General features: G+C 37.0%; 1 protein-coding gene across 1 annotated transcript; it reads right to left on the bottom strand.

Annotated features, from left to right (window-relative positions):
• Nucleotides 1-2,532: 2,532 nt before the first annotated feature.
• On the bottom strand, nucleotides 2,533-19,772 carry VCAM1 (vascular cell adhesion molecule 1). Its single transcript, XM_068540403.1, has 9 exons — nucleotides 19,609-19,772; nucleotides 18,790-19,065; nucleotides 16,219-16,539; nucleotides 14,367-14,633; nucleotides 12,116-12,391; nucleotides 9,940-10,260; nucleotides 8,794-9,060; nucleotides 7,123-7,389; nucleotides 2,533-3,445 (listed from the first exon to the last, which is right to left on the bottom strand). The coding sequence occupies exons 1-9, from the start codon at nucleotides 19,670-19,672 to the stop codon at nucleotides 3,285-3,287; spliced, it is 2,220 nt and encodes a 739-aa protein (XP_068396504.1). The 5' UTR covers nucleotides 19,673-19,772; the 3' UTR covers nucleotides 2,533-3,284.
• Between the last annotated feature and the right edge of the window lie 1,091 nt (nucleotides 19,773-20,863).

The following is a 20,863-nucleotide window of genomic DNA, read 5'->3' as shown; positions in this document are numbered from 1 at the left end:
GGGATTTTTTTTAAAAAACACACATTGAGTAATAACAGATTAAACAATGTAGAAGAAAAGATTAGTAAACTTGAAAACATAGCAAGTGAAACTATTCAAAATGAAACACAAATAGAAAAAAGACTAGAACAAATAAGCAGAGCATCAGTGAGCTATGGGGCAATGCCAAGCACCCTTTTGTATCTGTATTGGAGTTTACAAAAGGGAAGAGGTGGGTGGTACAGAAAAAAAATTTTTGAAGAAATAATGGTTGAAATTTTTCCAAATTTAATGAAAACTATAAAGTCACATATCTAAGAATCTTAACAAACCACAAACACACACACACACACACACACACACATCATAAAGAAAACTATATGAAGGCACATCATAATCAAGTTTCTTAAAGCCAGTGTTAAAAATATCCTAGAAACAACAAGAGATAAAAAAGATGTTACATTAAAAGAACAAAGATAAGCAGATTTAGAAGAAGATGAAACATTTCTAAAGAACAAAAGCAAAAACAAAAACAAAACCCTGTCAACCTAGAATTCTATACCAATAAAGTTCTCTGACAATTTTTCTGATTAACTTCTACATTGGAGGAAACTACTGTCCTGAAATCTCATGTGAGGCAACAGGGTGATACCTGTCTCTGAGCACATTGTAATTTAATGGAACATAATTATTGTATGTTTATAAAATAGCATAACCATTTGAATGTATAAATTTGTTAATTAAATTATTCATTTTTTTAAACTATCTTTCAAAATGAAAACTCAATAAAAAAAAAAAAAAACACCGAGACTTTCTCAGCAAAGAATTCATTACCAGCAAACATGTATGTACTATGAGAAATGTTAAAGGAAGTTTCTAAACAGAAGGAAAATGATGGCAGAGGAAAATCTGAATCTACAGAAAAGAATGATGAGTACTAGAAACAGTAAATACGTGGTTAAACATAAAAATTTTTCTTAATTTTCAAATATCTTTAAAAGATAATTGACTTTTTAAAGTGAAAAACAACAGCAATGTGTTGTGGGGTTTATTACACCTGTAAAATAAAAATATCTTAGCACGAAAGCTGTAAGGGGGAGACAAGAAAATATACTATTATAAAGTTCTCATATGTGAAGTGGTGTAATAGTTAAAGATGTACTATAAATCCTAAAGCAACTACTAAAAACAAAAAAGTAGAGTAATAACTAATAAGCCAATAAAAAGGGTAAAGTGTAATTACTAAAAATATAACAATCAATCCAAAAGAAGGCAGAAAAAAAAGGAAATATGGAGTAAAGAACAGATAGGATTATCTTACACCATACACAAAACTCAACTCAAAGTAGATTAAGACTTAACATAAGACCTAAAACTGTAAAATTCCCAGAAGAATACATAGGGGAAACCAACAAAGGACAGGTATCCAGAATATATATGTATACACATATGTATCTCCAGCTCAAATGATCCTAAACACAAAGAGTTGTTAAATGTATGAAAAGATGTTCAACCTCACTAGTAATCAGGAAAATGCAAATTTAAACCATTATGGGAAATCATTTTATACCCATAAGAAAGGCAAATTTTTAAGTCAGACAATGCCCAATTTTGGTAAGCCATTTAGTAATGTGAACTCTTATTCACTGCTGGTGGGAGTATAAATTATTTCAATCACTTCAGAAAATAGTTTGGCTTTCTTTATAAACCTGAAAGTGTACATTTCCTACAACCTAGCAATTTCATTAGACTGTATACAATTTATAGGAATTATTGCACCCTAAGTTAACTCTTACACATGTTAGTCAGGAACATGTAAAACAGTGTTTATAGATGCTTTGATCAGTATTGTAAAAATGGAAACAGCCCAAATATCCATCAACAGTAGAATGTATAAATAAGCTGTAGCAAAATCTTATAATGAATATACAAAGCTAAATACAATATGGATGAATTATTCAAAAACATAATTTTGTGTGAATAAAGTCATAGACAAATATACCGTTTGATTATTTTTATGTAAAATTCAAAAGCTGGCAAACAAAATAATGTTCTACTTAGGATTTCCTATATAGGTATAAAATCTCCAAAGAAAGGGAATGGTTAATGTATAATTCAAGATGTCACTTATGCCTCAGTAAGAGAGCTGCAATCAGTGAGTAGCATCTAAGAGGCTCTGAAGAATAGTAATGCTCTATCTCTTGGCCTTAGTGGTACATACAGGTGTTCACTTGCTGCCCTCTAATATGTGCGTGTTCATCTGCATTCACTCTTTCTGTGTATACTATATTAAAACAAATTTTTAATTGCAGATTCCAAGGTCACAAAACCAGATATTTCAGTTCAATAGGTTAGGATGGCCCCAAGAAATGTGAATGTTTGCCAAGTTCCCATGATGATTCTGATAAAAGTAATCTGAGGACCATACTTCAAGTATCTGCTTATTATTTCTATGGGTTTGAACTCTTTGGTCTTGGAAATTGACATTTCACAAAGAGCTGCAACACGAATAAAGGAGGCAATTTATAATAAATAAACACACAACTCTTTCAATTCCAGAAATTATCACTTTACTATACAAAAAAACCTAAACATTTACAAAAGAAAATCAAAAGAAGTTGCATTTTTAGACCACATTGGGAAAGTTACACAAGAGTCTGATGAACAAACAACATCATAAAACGTCTCCGTACCATATCAGTACCATCCAGAGAAATCCAATCAACCATTATACCATAGGTTGAAGTGTTTAGTACCTGAAAGTCAACCCAGTGCCCTCTTGGTTTATCGTTTGCCTATAACAATATAAAACCCTAACATCTTTACAAAACATGGAACTGTTGTCTATGAACTTTATAGGAATAAAATTTTGTTAAAGGAAATAAAATATTAAAAAGATGACATAGTTCAGCTGCCAATCAATATTAAGATGCATTAAGTTATAACAGTCAATCCAAGCAACATTTTAATAATTATAGAAATGTGACTATAGTGTGCTGATATTCCAAGCAATCTTGTTATGGCATAGTTTTATTTTACATATATACAAATCATGTTATTGCATATACACATCAAGAAACTACTCCAGTCGTCACATCTCAAAGGTAGTGCCTATTTTTTAGGCAGAAATTTTCCTTTGGCTTCTTGCTCACAACAAGGGGCATAGGCAGCCATTTCTTTCCAAGAGTTCACTACATTCATGGAAGTCTGGACTCCTAGCTTGTTGTTTTCCTCGTGGAATGATGAGCAGTACTGAGGATTTGAACTGATAAATAGTGTCTCTGATTGAACATTTCAAACATTAGCTACACTCTTGATTTCTGTGCTTCTACAAGACTGTATGACCCTTTCATGTTGGCTTTTCTAGCAAAGTAAATAATCATTCCAATGGCAGGTATTATTAAGGAGGATGCACAATAGAGCACGAGAAGTTCAGGAGAAAAATAGTGCTTGTTACTTTCTCTTCCTGGAAAATAACAAAATGGATGCAATTAATGTCTAGTATAAAAAGAAATTGTTTAATAATAATAGTTACATGTTTTATTTTAACAGTACAACTCGTTCTCTAAAGAGAAGTGAATCAAAGTAGTGATAAGAACCAACAGGACCCAAAATGCATATTTCTTTGAATTTTTCAAATAATCAGTTAGCAGTTGCTATGGTCATGATGAGTCTAAAGATGACAGTTGTTGATTTCCACAAACTTGGATTCAAATAGATTCAGGTTCAATAGCAGAATGGAAGGAAGGGCGCAACTTTTTAGGGCTCATTTAGAAGAGCAAGAATAGGAGAAGAGGGTTTGCTTTGGGAAATAGAAACATATACTAAAGAACTAGGACTCTGATCATTATGAATTAAAATAACTAAACAGTTCTCCAAGAAAAGCCTTGTAACACCTAGAGTGTAACCATTATAGTCAAACACCACATATAAGATAGTAAGGGAAAGAATTCTTATCGATGGCTTTTTAAGAGATATATAGAAAACTTTATATTTTGTATTTCTGAAGTAGGGCATCTTAATATATATTATTCCTCTTCAGCATTTATATCACTTCTTGATAATATGAAGTTTTTTGGATAGCATTATGTTTTAGCTTAAATGTGACTTACTCAGAGAGACATTCTCTGACCTGCATCTCCTCCAGCCTAAATAAGAAACCCTAATATACTTTTTTTCCTACTATAGTTTTATAACCCACTACACTTTCCCTCCATAGCTCTAATCACAGCTTATAGTTAAACATTTGTTTGTTTGATTATCTATTAATTTTGGCTTCCTCCTTCAGACTGTGAATTACGTAAGCACATGTATCTAGTTTCTTTTTGATCCACCACTGAATAGCCAGTACCTGGCTCCTTGCTTGGAGTAGCTTGCACCCAATAAATATCTTTTGAATAGTAATATATTTTTTTCTTTCTACATCCTGTCATTTTGTCATTTTGTTGTAAATTGGGTACATAAGGTAATAGTATACAAAAACTTTAAAATTAGTACTCTTTCTACTTACAAAAATCATCTGACAGCTACAATACTATTTAATATCTTAACCTTATAAGAACATCTATAGAAGATAGCATGGTATTTACTGAAGTTTCATCTCTATTTATATTTACTTTTGCACAGCACTGTATGACCTCACAAATATTGTTTCTTCAAGTGACGTATATATTGTCTCAGTCCTGGAAGAAATGAGTGATTTGACCTTGATAATCATTGCTTTACTTCTAGGAGTTTCTAATCACTGGAGATCAACCAAGAAGAAAAGAATCACTGGAGTGGGGCTTCCCTGATGGCGCAGTGGTTGAGAATCTGTCTGCCAATGCAGGGGACATGGGTTCGAGCCCTGGGCTGGGAAGATCCCACATGCCGCGGAGCAACTAGGCCCGTGAGCCACAACTACTGAGCCTGCGCGTCTGGAGCCTGTGCGCCGCAACAAGAGAGGCCACGATAGTGAGAGGCCCGCGCACCGCGATGAAGAGTGGCCCCCGCTCGCCGCAACTAGAGAAAGCCCTCGCGCAGAAACGAAGACCCAACGCAGCCATAAATAAATAAATAAATAAAATTTAAAAAGAATCACTGGAGTCAGATGACGGGAAGTCCATTTTTTTGAATATTGAGGTCAAAAACACTTCACCATAAACATAATGAAAATTGCCTTATTTTTCTACTTTCCCTTGCTAGAGTAGAGCTAGTCAGAGTACAAGGGTAATATTTTAATAGAATTTCCATTATCATAATTATGGTTAGGCATCAATATTGATAACCTGCTGAGCAATGGTATCTCTGCTTCTATTGTTTTCTTTTCAATTTAATAAATACTATCTTTTGCCTTTGGTTTTCCCCTCAGATATCTGCAGTAAAGTACAAATTCGCTGCTGAGTTGGTTACCAGGGCAACCTTCAAATACAGTTTTCTATTAGCTGTATCAACACTGAAAATCCTAAAGACTCCCAACCATTTCTATCACTGGAATACATTCAAGCAGATGTATTTGTAAAAAAAAAAAAAAAAACAAACCAAAATTAATTTTAAAACTCAGCTAACTACAAAAGATGACTAGTTGAAAATTCCCAGGAAAAATGTCAAATTTTTGTTTCCATTCATTTGTAGTTATTTTAAACCATATTTAGTTTGGGGGTTCTAACTGAGTGCCTAATGTGCTTTAATTGGTTCATTTAAATAATGAGTGAAAAATGGCAAATATGTAAGTTACTAACTTAATAAAGCAATTAGAAAAGACAGCAATGTATGAGAGATAAAAACTGGAGAAGAAGCTTTGGTATGTCTTTAAAAGAGAATCGTTAACTACAAAAAGAAATATAAAAATGTTAGGAGTCCAAGTTCCTGGGACTAGGCTTAATTAAATGTGTTCTGGAGGCATTGAGGATTAAATAGGAATAAATGAATTTCAACCTACTCATAACCAAGCTCTCAATCCATCCAGAAACATCCCCAACCTCATTGGAAGCACTGATTACATACACCCCTGTGTCACGTTGAGTAACATGATACAAGGTAAATGTTCCATTCTTTGAACACATAGTAACTTCATTGGCCAGATCAACTCTTTTCAGGATAATCACTGCAGGTGGATGACTAAAAGTTTTACATGTAATCGTGATATTTTCCCCCTTCTTTAACATTTCTACATGGATGTATTGATATTGTCATGTTCTGAGGAGGTACCATGAAGACAAGAAAACATACAGTAAGGTCTTGTAATCTTGAGAGATTTGGTCAGATGAGTAAAATTTTTACGCATTTTTTGACCCACGTTTAAACTTTCTTTACACTGATGAGTAGTTGCTAACTCTGAGAGCCCAGTGCCAGAGGCTCTTAAGAATTGGCATTTGATTGCAAGAATGTTCACTTCAATTTTGGCTTCCAACACAGTGGGAGCTCATTAGCACTCAAGGAGTGGGAGACAGAGTAGTAAAGGCTGACTTATTCTGCTTCCACTGATAAGATCAACAGATCCTACTGTGTGTTCACACGAGGAGTTAGGAGGTTAAGAGGCTTCTGAAGTTTCTCTGCTGGGGCCACTGCCCCTCCCTCCCTCTCTCCATCAGAATAGGGTAAAATGGACAAGGAGCTTGGATTTTCTAAGGAGACAGTTCTGTAGTCTAGAGTTTCCTTTATGTTGTCCAGCATTAAGATCACCATACTCAATTATTATCCTGAGGAGAGTCAATCCAGAAAATATGTAGTTACTGCGTGTTCAGAGAGTGGCACTCTCTTCTGGTAGGAAGGAAAAGGGTCTGGATAGAACCTTTCTTTTTCCACGTGCCAATTCTACTTCTCTAGTTTCCTTATAACGCCCAGGGAAAGGTTTTGAAAATACATTTCAACACTTTGGAAATGCAGGACCTCAGAGACCAGTGATGAATCGTCAACGTTTAAAAAAGCAAACGGGAACTCTGCACTGACCAATGATTGATTGATGTCAACTTCCTGGCTGAACTCCATAGGATAGAGCAGCTGTGCGTGATTATTTTAGGAAACACTAAGAAATAACCATAATCATCATGGAATTCAGTTCCATTTTGCCCACTCATTCACCTAATCCTTGAAATTCGTTACAATTCACCAAGCCTCTGACCGATTATAAAAAATAATAAAAAACAAAAACAAACAACAAACCTTTAACATCAAGTGTTATGCTTCTTAATTGCAAGCCAACTTCATTTTTAGATTCACATTCGTATACTCCCGCATCCTCCAACTGGGCCCTGTGGATGGTATATGCACCATCTGTAGACTTCAGCACTATGTAGCCTGACTCTGCTTTTTTCTTCAGGATTATCAAAGTTTGGGGAACATTTCCACATGTACAGGAGATAATGACAGTGTCTCCTTCCTTGACACTCTCAGAAGGAAAAGCTGTAAGTCGTATATCTTTTGGAGCAACTGTGGAAAGAATTTAAAGATATCTCTGACTGAATGAAATATAAACCAATCCCATATTAATTTAATGACAGTAACAATAGCTGTCAAGATGGTATTTGTGCTTACTGTTTGCATTAAATATTTAGAGGGGTAATTAAAGAAGTCAAGCATTTACTGGATTGTTGTAAATCATCACATTTTTAATAAAAGAAGACAACTCTTATGCTTCTTTCATGTCCCTTAATATAATTCTTTACCCAGCCTAGCCAACGAATAAGTGTTTTAAAAACAGCTGTAGATTTCAAATGTGAAAAAGAACTTTTTTTTTTTTGTCACACTGCTGTGCAAATATTTCTTTAAGTATAAAGGCCTTTACAGGCTTCTGAGTTCTGAGCTGGACAATCCCAGATCAAGAAATTAAGCTGTGCTTACAATCCTTAACAACACCAATTATCCTGGGCTAAGTACTTGACATACAACATCTCTGTTAATATGCAACCTGTGGAGGGAGGTACCACATCACCATTTTATAAGTGAGATCCCCATTAAGTTCATCTGTTTTGTGACTTGATTTGATACTCTTTCCCCAACCAGAGCTACATCCTAAGGGCTTTCTTTAAGGTAGTGCATTGCCCTGCCAAGGTTCTTCCTTTAAAATACAAATTATTATTGTAATGATGTAACAAGAAAGTCACTAATATCTTAGTGGAAACAATACCAAGGGGTAAGAGAGGAACTGACAGCTCTAGTGAAGAAGAGAACCTTGAACCCCCAAAGGGAAGGTATGAGGGAAATCCAAATCACTTCATGATTTTGCCCAAAACTGCCTACAGCTTCATCCTGTCAACTAGGGATTGTTTTGTTCTCAGTCTTGCCTCTCCATTCTGGCAAGAATGGGTCTGGATCTGTTAACTTCATCCACCCTAGTGATTCTATGCCATTAAACTGATAAACCAGAGGGCATGGTCACTGCTACTCAATCTCAGAGTTTATAAAATGTTTAAGTGCCTTCTTAGGCTTCTAAGCACATACTAGCAGGCATCTTGTGAGATTACCACTCAGAGTTTAATCCAGCTAGATAAGGTAGCTTTAGTCCTAAGTAATTTCAAAATACATACATACATCTTCCTATCCTTATTTCAATGCCATAATCAACACCTTGTAAGTGTAACTGGAACTCTTGGCACAGTTCCTGGATTCCACCTGCAGTTGAAAGAATTTTAGGATAAGTGACTTGGAATGGCTCATGTGGAAGTGCTATTCCAGGAGCTTTCCATGCAGAGGAAACACCATGAGCTCTTCAAAACGCTCAATGCATTCTGTTTCAGTAAAAATTTTGTTTGTTTCAAAAAGGACTTTGTTCAAAACCAGTAACACAACCAAAATAAGACAAGCAATCATAACTCATTGAATCACTTAGCTCACCTTGGATAATTAATTCGACTTCTTTTCTGCTTATTCCAACCTGGTTAATGCCTTCACAGACATAAATACCAGAATCTTCCATTTTTGTAGACGTTAAGGTAAGAGTGGTGTTCTCAGAAAGAGGCTGTAGATCCCCATTACTTAGCAGCCTGCTCCACAGGATTTTCGGAGCTGGAAGGCCATCGCTAGAGCATGTCATATTCACAGATCTACCTTCCTCCAGGATGGAGGAGGGGCTGACCAAGATGGTTGTATCCCCGGGAGCAACTGAAAAGGTAGGGACACTTGTTAGCTTGACTCTTTATACGCCGAGTTCCAAAGAGTTTTGATAATGTTGCGAAACTGGGCTATGGATTCGCGGATCAGAACAATTTATAAATCTTGATAACTTTCCAAAAGAGGTTTCTGTCCCCATTTACTTTAGCAGATACAGAACGATAGAGAGTAGAATATGGACACATCCTGGATATTTTCCAATGGAAATAAATTCTATAGAAACTCTCTTACTATCAAAGAATGGATGATCAATGATAGTATATATTGACATTTATGGTACATTAAACATGACCATGAACTATGTGAATCACCAATGAAAAGGTGGACTCTATTCTTCTACCTCTTGAATCTAGGCTGTCCTTTTTACTAACCTTGACCAATATATCCTGGAAGAAGTAACACAGTAGGACTTCCAAGCCCAGGGCCCAAGAGGCCCCTTTCATGATCACCCTCTTGAAATACTGCACTCTGGTGACTAAACCTAGGCTACCTTCCTTGAGAGACATCACATGGAGAAAGAAAGGCCAAGAAACACCAGAGAAGGCCCAGACATGTGAGTGAGGCCACCTGGGACCATCCCCCACTGACCTGCCAACTGACTGACAAGGCATGAATGAGCTCATCTAGTACCACATTGAACAAACTGCCCATCTGACCTCTTCCCAAATTGCCAGCTTAGAATCATAAGCCAATAAACAGTTGTTTTAAGCACTGGGGGTGGTTTGTTATAATAATCATTATATTGTTGTTCCTTTTCAATTATTTTTTTCCACAATGGTTTTAACTATCAACCTCATGTTAACTCTTGCCTGGCAACCATGATTTAAAAAAATTCATATTAAATTGTGGATACATCATGCATGTACTTACCATTAACATATAGCATCTGTGTACTCTGCCTTTGTTTGGGTTCAAATTCCATTTCATCAATAGGTAACTTAGCCAGACAAACAAGAACTTTTCCAGTATCTTCAGTGGTGGGGATGAAGGTCATTTCCAAACTCTTGGTCTCTAGGGATTTCTTACTTACATCTTCCAAAAAGATTTTATTCTTCATAATACTCTCCCCTTTAAGTAATTCAATTTCCAGCCGGTCAAAAGGATACACATCAGGAACCTTACAGCTTACAGTGACTGGGTTTCCACTCACTAACAGACCACTCATCTCAATTTCTGGATCTCTAAGGAAGGCTGCAAATGTCAAGCAAAAATGATGTTTATATGTGACAGTCAAGGAAAAACAGAACTAATCTCTATTAAATGCAAAAGTCTCAAAATGCAGATTTTGATTCACCTGGGATAGGATGATCACTAATATATAAATAACAACATTAAGTATAAATGTTTATGGCATTAAATATAAATAACGCTGGAAACAAAAAATACCTAGCACATCAAATCATCAGGTAATAAATATACTTCTTATTCTTCTCTAGTGATGCAATCTTGCTGACAGCTATGCCCTGGTCTTTTCAATGGACATGGCAGCTTCCACCATCCTATTTAGTAACTATATATTTTAAACATCTTAAATATTTTCCAGGATGTATTGGTTATTTACTATGTGCTAGCCCCTTAACATTCATTATCTCAGTCTTCAAAACGGCATAATCTAATGGGTATTAACTTATTTTACAGCTAGACAAACTTATAGAGAATGTATTTTACAGCTAGGGAAACATAGAGGCTAAGAGTCTGCCATTTGGCATCATATCCAGTAAGTTACTGAGCTGAGATCAGAATCTCTATTTCCTTGAGCTCAGAGCCCAGGCTTGGTTTCACAGAGCCACTCAGCCTCTCATCTCAAATAAGACCCAAGGGCACTTGTCAGTTTAGACATTTTCATTTGCAACGGCCAAGTTTAGGCAGAAAGTCTTAAATGTTCCTTGGATCATACTTGTAGTTAAGAAAAAACTATGAGATTTAGATTCTGAATAACATTTATAACACATCTTATGCAAATCAATAGAAGTGAGATCAGAGTGGTTATCAAGAGCAAGAGCCATGCTAAACTTTTTTTCTCCTTAAGCAAAATGTTGTTAAAGTGATACATTCTCTAATGTTTCTGTACGATGGGAAGGCTTCACTGCTGGGAATGTGCCTACATCAGCAGGTCCTGGACTCTTGGTAATATGATAACGCAATAAATTTACCCTTCCTCTGAGAGATTCAAATCCCTTTAAGGACATACTCTAACTCATGCTGAACAAACTCCTGAGGGGTAACACAAGTTTGGGCAGGATTTCTGGAGAAAAATCTCTACAATTGTTCTCTTGAATTCCACTGAATCAAAACAAGGCAGAATAACCTTCTCAAAAGTGTAACTTTAGGATCACTTTGCATATTTTCTCCCTCGTTCATTATAAACCGAGGAACTCCAGCAATGTCAATTCATAGAGATTTGAGGCTGTAAAGGATTTTTGTTAAGGTGACAAGAACAGCAAGAAAAAGTGTAGTGTACGTATGGGGTGTAAATCAATATTCAAATCTAGTGCAGTCTCCTGGTTCTACTTTTTATCTGCCACTGACCATCCCCAGTGACCAATCTAACTCCCTGGCTTTCTCTTGCTCCCCATTGCCTCATTTCTCCCATCCTGCCAATCGGCTTTCAAATGTGCCTTCAAAACAGTATGCTTGGGCCTCACCCCCAATTCAAATAATTGAGCAGCAGTCATCCCACCCTGTTACCTGAGTGGATACTGACTCCACTCCTTGCACACGACCACCTCTGTACACCCCACATACACCCAGAGGGGCATGGGAAGCAGGGAGCATGCAGTGTGTTCAAGTCCATGATGAGAGAGTATCGACAAGACACAACCTAAGCATTGTGGATGCTGGGTTCATATGTAATATCTACTTAAGATTTAGGCCAATTAAGTTACATCAAAAATTCTGGTTCAGAGATTTAGGAACCATTCACAATGCTAAATTCCTCTTCTAAACACAAGGATCTTGTCGTGTATCACAGATTCGCATTCTGTTTCTTCCAGTGGAACTGGGAACAACAACAACAAAACAGTAAACAATTCTGAAAACCACTTACAGTAGAGCTCCACATGGATTCCCTTTTCCAGTTTCTTATGCCCACATGTCACGGTGCACAGATAAAAATGTTCGTTCTCAAATCTCACAGGGCTCAGGGTCAACGTGGACTTGGACCCCTCACTCCTCACCTTCCCGTTCAGAGGGCTGTCTATCTGGGTTCTCCAAGAGAAAGACGGGGACTCGCAACCCATGACATCACAGGTCAACACAACTGAGTCGCCAATCTGAGCAGCAATCTGGGATCCAGGAGACATCTCTACAGTAAACATTTTCTCTGGGGGATAAAAGAACAAGATGAAAAGAAGATAAGATTCTTTTCTTCTTTCACCACAGCTCAATATATGGTCTATTTTCTTCCTGGCCTCTTTTCAGCTAACATCTATGCCAGGAATAAATTACTCCTTTCCACCTTGGGACCTTCAGAAATGAAACCACATCTTTTAAGAACAAATGCACAAGACGCTGTTGATTCATTCATTCAACAGAATGAATAAGGATAAAAATTTGTCAAGACAGAGGTTGGCATCTTTTCCACCGAAAAAATTCATTCTCCACTCAAATGTAGTTTATCAAATCCCTGTAACAGTGGAACAACAGCTCAGAAATATAAGAGGTTCCAGTGTGTCAAGCATTGTGTAAACCACTTTACATATATTATCTCATTTAATCCTCACACCTTCATGAACTGGTACTATTAATTCTGTCTCCCTCTCCTCCTCCTCTTTCTTCTTGAGGAAAACTGAGAAATAACCTCACCCAGCTTACAAGTGGCAAAATTAGGACTTGAAGCCAGGTGGGTCTGATTCAAGATCCCAGCTTTTCAATTGCTTGAACAACTAAATCAAATCATCCTCATGTGGAGATAAAACAAAATCTAAGAAAAGTACTGAAAAAAAGCTATACAAATATGTCTTCTGATTAGAAGCAATACCCATAACAGACCAGCACTTAGAGCTTCTGTATCAACAGAATAAAGCTGTACCATTGAAAGTCACACAGAATCACACTGAAAGCGAAGTCAAAATCTAAGCATTAAAGTGGTATGCAGGCCACCTCTTAAATTTGTTTGAAACAATATAAAAATACTTTACTATTGACTCAGGGGCTGAAAACTGAGATGCCAGGGCAAACTCCTAAGTCTCAGATATCCAGAAAAGCTCTTTGGCTGCCAGTGCCATCCCTGCTAGTTGTTTCTGACTAGATTGTGAAGAGTTTTATGTGACTATTTTAAGAAATGTGAATTTTAATTTACATGCAATTAGGGTTTGGTTGAAGTCATATAAAATGTGCACCTTTCTTGTTTAAGGTAGATAACTCTGGTAGCAGTGCATAGGATTATGTTGGGGGACAGAATGATAGCAGGGTGACCATTTAAAGACCATTAGCTATAGTTGAAAAACCATGGAGTTTGGGGTTTAAATGGGTCTCTGTTAAATGCCACTAATGAGCTATGTGACTCTAGGCAAATTGTCAACTATTCTGTGCCTGTGTTTTTATTCTCCTCATAAGGTTGTGGTGAAGAAAAAAGACATAACATTTATAAAGTGGAAAGAGAATTCCTGGCAAATATTAGATGTACAAGCAATAAAGGTCATTATAAATCTCTGGGAGACACTATTCTCTCTTCTGTAAAATGGATATAAAATACGTACTCGTTAGTTATTTCTTGAAGATTAGAGGAAACATATGTAAAGTGCCTGGAATATAGCTGGTGGTCAGTGGATGTTATTTATTGATAAGAACATCTTTCAAGAGTCCAAGTGAGAGATGATAAACTAAGGCAATGACAAGAGGGTTGAAGAAAAGAGGTCAGATTCTAGGGATCATATTGAGGTAGAACTGACGGGTTTTGGTGGTATGGAATAGGAACATGAATTTCAGAGTAAACAGCATATAATACATAGTTCAAATCTTGGGAGTCCAGAGTTAGAAGGGAGGAGGACCAGACGTGGGAATCTGAGAATACTAATATTCAAGGGGCAGAAGGAAGAGAGAAAGCCAAGGGATGAGGCAGTGAAAGAATGATGAGAAATGGAAAGGAACCAGAAAAGCAGGGCCATGGAAGTTCTGGCAGGGAAGATTTCCAAGAAGCATGAGTAAGATGAATATATAATTGTATTAAAGTGCATGACGATCAGATGGATCATCAATAAAAGTTAACAAAGTAATTTTGGCCTTGAAGCTATTTCACTGTTGCTTAAATCCGAATGACGGCTGCTTTATCAGTCCTTTTTTCACATTCTGCTTACCTTGAACAATTAATTTCACCTCTTTTCTGTCTTTCCCAACCAGGTTAACTCCTTCACACACATAAATTCCAGAATCTTCCATCCTCATAGCAATTAAAGTGAGAGTTGCATTCTCAGAAAGGAGCTGTAGATTCCCATTGTCTAATTTCTTGCTCCAGAAAATCTGTGGAGCTGGTAGACCTTCACTGGTACATGTCATCGTCACGGAGTCACCTTCTTGCAGGCTTGTGGAGGGATTCACAGATATAATTGTGTCCTTGGGTGAGACTGAGAAGGCAGGGCACAATAGTAGTCATTGCTAAGCATCATCTTGATCCAATAGGGCTACTGTATTTCTCTCATACACTTTATTTACATGCTTTCACAAATTTGACAAACTTTCTCTGCCAAACTAGTGTAAAGAATTGCTGAGTTGGGCTTCCCTGGTGGCGCAGTGGTTGAGAGTCTGCCTGCCAATGCAGGGGACACGGATTCGAGCCCTGGTCTGAGAAGATCCCACATGCCACGGAGCAACTAGGGCCGCGAGCCACAACTACTGAGCCTGCGCGTCTGGAGCCCGTGCTCCGCAACAAGAGAGGCCGCGATAGTGAGAGGCCCGCGCACCGCGATGAAGGGTGGCCCCCGCTCGCCGCAGCTAGAGAAAGCCCTCGCACAGAAACGAAGACCCAACACGGTCAAAAATAAATAAATAAATTTAAAAATTAATTAATTAATTAATTTAAAAAAAGAATTGCTGAGTCATAAAAATTAGTCAATCCAGTTTCTGACTAATTTGATGGAGTTACTTTTTTTGATGTTTGGTGTTTTCAGATGGCCTTAGATACTCAGAAGTGAAGAAAACCCTTAGAATAATGTGGTTCAATCTCCCAGGTAAGGTAGAAGTTCCGGCTCAGCTTCCTTGCCAAAGTTTCATTCACGTCAGCTTCAACACTTATGGTGCAAGGAAATCCACTGCCTTATAGTAAATACAGTCCATTTGCTTTTGGACAGCTCTAATTATTAGAACATTTTCCCTTTATTGAGCTGAACTCTTCCTCTTTGTAACTAACTTTTATACACTGGTCATAGTTCAGTCCTCTACTGCTAAAGAATATATCAAATCCCACTTCTACATGACTGTCTTTCAAATACTTAGTTATAGCTCTCGTTTCCAAGTTTTATATTCTCTAGGAAAAATATCTATTTTGACTATTCTTCTCAAAACATTGATAAAACCTTTCCATCTCATTCTCTTTCAGCTAAACATGTTATAGAAGGCAATACTTCTTTTAAGTATGGTGTCAAAGCAGACCAGAGCATTTTAGTCTAGAACAAAGCACAGTGAGTCCACTCCTACCAATTTTGGGATTTCAAGACTGTCTCAGCTCCCCCAGCCGTCTCAGGGAGCATGGAGACAATCAAACCTCATCTCCTCTCTCTCGCCCCACACATATGTGTCCAGGTGAGCATACATATATTCACTCACACACAGAATAAGTGCCCACCTTGTAAAATCTCTATATCTTGATATTTCAAGGCATGGTATAAGAGTTTATGAAACATGATTAAAAAACATTTTATCACTTGAGCCTATTTCCTACTACCCAATCAGGTAGTAGTAGTCCTCTTTGATAGACTGTGAAATTAAGTGGCCCAAATTCACACAGTTAGTGGAGCCAGAACTTAAGCTCAACTCTTCTCAACACAAATTTGGTGCGCTTTTTATTAAATCATGCTATTGACAAAAATTATGCTCTCAATGAATCAAAATGGTGTAAAAACTACAAACACGTTTCTTCTTGACTTTAGCTGCTAAGTTTACTGCTGTATAGATCCAAGACTAAATTCCCATAGACTTTACACAAGTACTTACTGTAGACTTGCAGTTTTTTTGTAGTCTCCCTTACTTGGGGTTGAGAATCAATTTCATTAATGTGTAATGTAGCTTGACAAACAAGAGCTTTCCCAATATCCTCATCAATAGGAGTGAAGGTTACTTCCAAACTCTTCGTTTCCTGGGACTTCATTTCTGAAACCTCCAGAAAGTTCTGTGTCTTCACGGAACGGTTGCCCTTCAGTAATTCTATCTCCAGCCTTTCAAATGGGTAAACATCAGGGACCAAACACGTGACTGTGACTGGCTTCCCAACCTCCAGGGGGCCACTCAAATGAATCTCTGGGTCCTTAGGGAAAGCTGCAACATTCAAACAAATACATGCAAATGGACTTTTTGTTCATGTTGTATGAGGTCCCTTACTGATTTAAATCAATGTAAACTAAATCTAATATGTGTGCGAATACAGTCTTAATACAGCAGAATTAATTGTTTAAATAGCCTTTCATGGTTTGGGGTAGGTTCAAGAACTGGAATCTCCTGTTAGAGAGTTCAGTTCTGACGCTGCATGTACTAAGTGTTGCATGTTATCAGAGTAAAAGGAGGGAGAAGAAATTCATGTTTATTGAATACTTATGTGTGCCCATCACTGTGCTATTCATTTAACACCAATGACTTTATTTTATCCTCACAACAACCCTAAGAAATAGATACCACAATTCATAGATATGAAAACATAAACTTAGCACATGTGCATAACTTTCCTAAGGTCACACAGCTAGTAATGGTAAAGCTGGGATTTAAACTCAGGATTTTTATTATTCTGTACTGCTATTGAAGATTTTTTTTATGTTATATCACATTCTCTTATTTTAGTGAGGGCAGATATATTTCATTTTATGGATAAGGAACCTGAGGCTTAGAATGTCATTGCAAAGAATAGTTATTGGGCAAGATATGCTAAGAAATGAAAAGAACAACTCTAAATAATTGGCTTCTGAAAAATGGTGCCTCTGACAGGCATTCATCCACCAGAAAGGTACACCTGTGCAGTCTTTAAATTCTGGAAGGCATATTTGCCTACCAAAATGCCTAACTCGAAGTCTAACTAATACTCCACTTGAACTTTTTAGTGTCAAGGGACACACTAGTTCAGTCAGCTATTGCTTTCCTTGCAAGGCTACTTTTCATTGCAAACCGCCAGGATGGTAATACATTGGCTCGATTCAAGACTGTGAAATAAGAATACAAAGTTTCCAACTCTAAAGAATATTACAATCAAATGTGGAATGGAGACAGGACTGTTAAACATAATGAAAGACAGACATTCTTGAAAAAAAAACAGAAAACTTCAGCCAAGATAATTAAAGCCAGAAGGGCCTTCATTTCTCTTTTTAAATCTTCAACTATTTGGTACTTGAGAGGAAAGGCAAAGGAACTGGAAATGTTTTGCTATGTGAAGAAACAGTATTTTTCATTTTTCCACCAATAGTCCTGTCCCTCATATTCTGAAAGAAATGCACTTATAATCCACATAGTTTGCTGTCAGGTAATACAAGAACTCACTACTTTCCCCTGTATTTACATAAGGGGGCCTTTCAAGGAGCTCAGGAGGCTGCACAGACATAAACTCTGCATGTACAACCAGCATAATTGAAAGCAGCCGGCCAGGCACGGTTTCTTGGGAAGCACTAGCAACATACTGGTTTCTTGAAGAATCAGTTAAGGTTACTGGACAAAGTTGGCTCCACTACAGCAGAAGAGAAGCAACATAAGTAGAAAAGATAATGAAATGAGGTCTTCCTGAAGAGATGACTATCAAGGATTCCAGTATTTTGGAAAGAGCAGTAACCAGAATGCAAGTGATTTATTTCAGGTTATTGTTTCACTCCTTTTGCTAACTTTCTTTGCTGGATTGAGAATGGATTGGGATACATTTTGGTAGGCTGGTAAACGAGGGGTATTCATTCACATTCACAAGGCAAATCTAGTTCATTATACAAATATCTTTGAGGTTGAGCGATTGGGCATTAAGACTTAATGGCATCAAACAAAAACAAAAACAAAACATCCTAAATTTATCTCTGCCAAAGTCAAATGAGTGAAATGTTTGCAGATATTTTTCCTCTAGCTAAAGGGGAAAATTTTGTACAGAAGTCCATTACTAAATTATAGATCACCTTCTTAATCTTTAAATTAATTTTAAGCACCAAATTGCATAAGAATAAATAAATGGGAAACCCCTGAAGTATGGAATTCATAAATCATTTAGACACATGGACAAGTAAACATATAAGCATATAATTGAATAGAAATTTTTTTAAATAAAATAAACAGAACCTTAGAGATCTTCACTTTATGGTTAAGAAAACTGAAGCCCAGAGAAGTTGAGTCTAACCCATGGTCACCATGTTTGTAGCAGAGTTGGAAATAGAAGCTAGGATTTAGGCCTCTGGTCTAGTGCTAGGTTCAGCTGTCTCTAGCTTTCTCGGTACACTAGGTCCTCTAGCCAAGAATCTGGACATGAATATACTTTTTTCTTTCTTTTCTTTTAAAAACTTATTTTAAAGCAAAATGGAGAGAAAATCAAATATTCCTTTAAGTACTCACAGTAGATCTCCACTGGGATTCCTTTTTCCAGTTTCTGAGACTCACAAATCACTGTGCACAGGTAATAGTGTTCATTCCCCAGACTAACAGGATCCATGGTCAGCGTGGATTTGGTCCCCTCATTTCTCACCTTCCCGTTCAGCGGACTGTCTATCTGAGTTCTCCAGGAGAACGATGGTGACTTGCAGCCTGTTGTGCTACAAGTCAGTGAGATGGAGTCACCAATCTGAGCAATAATTTTGGATTCAGGGAAGATGTCGATTTTAAAAGCTTGAGCTGTGAAGGCAAAAAGGAAAAAAACAAACACTGGTTTGTTGAGTATTCTAGTCCTTCTTCTCTGTTCTAGTATAACACCCAAAATACAATCTGGCTGATCTCTTTCCTAAACTGCTTCCAACTAATGCAAGGCAACATTGGAGTCACTTTCAAAAGAAGGTGTTGAAATCATCTTTGCTTAGGAGAACTCTCACTCTGACCTTGATGCCCATTTATCAGAGTTGTTTTGTCACTAGCTAAGTTTGCTCTCATTATCAAGTGCAGGAAACCAAAGAGACAGACCTTCCTAGAGATAGAATCCAATTACTCATTTGACATTGGAAAAAGGTATCCAAAAAACATCAACTTTGCAGCTCTAACTATGACAATATAATGGTGTCTAACAATACTCAATAGCACATTAAAAGTTAGGTTAAATTAAGTTTTCCCACTCTTTAAAAATCCTAGTGCCTTTCTTTATGACCATAACAAAACTGACTGAAGCCAAAATCAGGGCTAAAATGGAATGCTAGCATTTGGAACAAATCAAGGAGAAGAACTTACAAACTGCAAACACCATCCAAAGTATATTTGAGGCTCCAAAGATCACAACCATCTTCCTAGGCATTTTAAGTTGCTGTTGTTATGAGAAAATAATGGTTCCAAAACCCTTCTTTCTGTCCCCACTGCAAGTGCCTGGGAAGTCTTGAGCTCCTAAAGCCAGTGAGGTTCAGTGAGGAATGAAATAGAAAGTCTGCTCTTTATAAAGAGTCTTGTTGCAGAGACACAGAGGCGGAGGGAAATCCCTTCAAGGGGAAACCCGGAGCAGAGCCAGAAAAAAAGTTTAACTGACACCCAGCCAAGTCCAGTATTAACCCCTTCCGTTGCTCTCAGTACTGAAACTACTATCTCTGCCCTAGAAAAAGAAAACACTTCCAAGGCTATAAAATTAAAACTTTTCCTGATTTTTCATTCCAAAAGGATATCTTTGCATGAAATATATAAAGTAATGCTTATGGCAGAATGAGGCTTTCTGACTCCAATGGGGAAAAGAGAGAGAGAAAAATAGTAAATTACACTCTAGTTTTTGAAGTGGCTAAACAAGCACTGTCATGTGAACTGATTTTTCTCCATTAGGAAGATATATTTGCAATTCTAAAACAGGGACTAAATGTCCTCTTGCAAAAAAAAGGAAAAGATCCTTTCTTTTGATGAGTCATTTTTTAAAAGAGAGACAGCATAGTTTCTTAGCTTTATACTTTTTATTCACAACATAGTTTTTTTGACAACAAACATCCAGCTTCTGAAATGATTTTCTTGAGTAGAGAATAAAGGGACACTACCAGAACAAGAGAAAGAATTTTCCTCTTCTGTTTTAGAAAAGTTACCAATTCTTTGGTTCAGTTGCTGGATAATTGGGAAGTCTTTTGCAGACTTAAATGTAAATGTATGGAATTCATCTGAAGTGGTAACTCTCTTAGACTGTGAGACTTAACCACAAACACAGTTAAAACATGAAAAATAATTTATCTTTTATGGGAGGTGATGACCAAAATTTTATGCTCTTTTTCCTCGCCAGTGAAATGACTCTTTAAAAGGTATTTTTAAATGACTGTTTTTGCCTTGCACACACATACTTAAGTCTTTGCAAAATGCTTGCCCATCAAAAAGAAACCGGAATAGCCACTTCCTTGTATTAGACTTGTGCAGGTCTTCCTCCCGCACTGGATCATCAGTTCGTATCATGGTCTCAGACCAGTTCTTGTTCAGCATTGTATCTACCTCTGCCTTCCCAATATCTAATGCATGGTTTTACACT

Source organism: Eschrichtius robustus, chromosome 3, assembly GCF_028021215.1.
Source record: "Eschrichtius robustus isolate mEscRob2 chromosome 3, mEscRob2.pri, whole genome shotgun sequence".
Classification (NCBI taxonomy): Eukaryota; Metazoa; Chordata; class Mammalia; order Artiodactyla; family Eschrichtiidae; genus Eschrichtius; species Eschrichtius robustus.
Note: the sequence above shows the minus strand (reverse complement) of the source record. Positions and strands in the feature narration are given on the sequence as shown.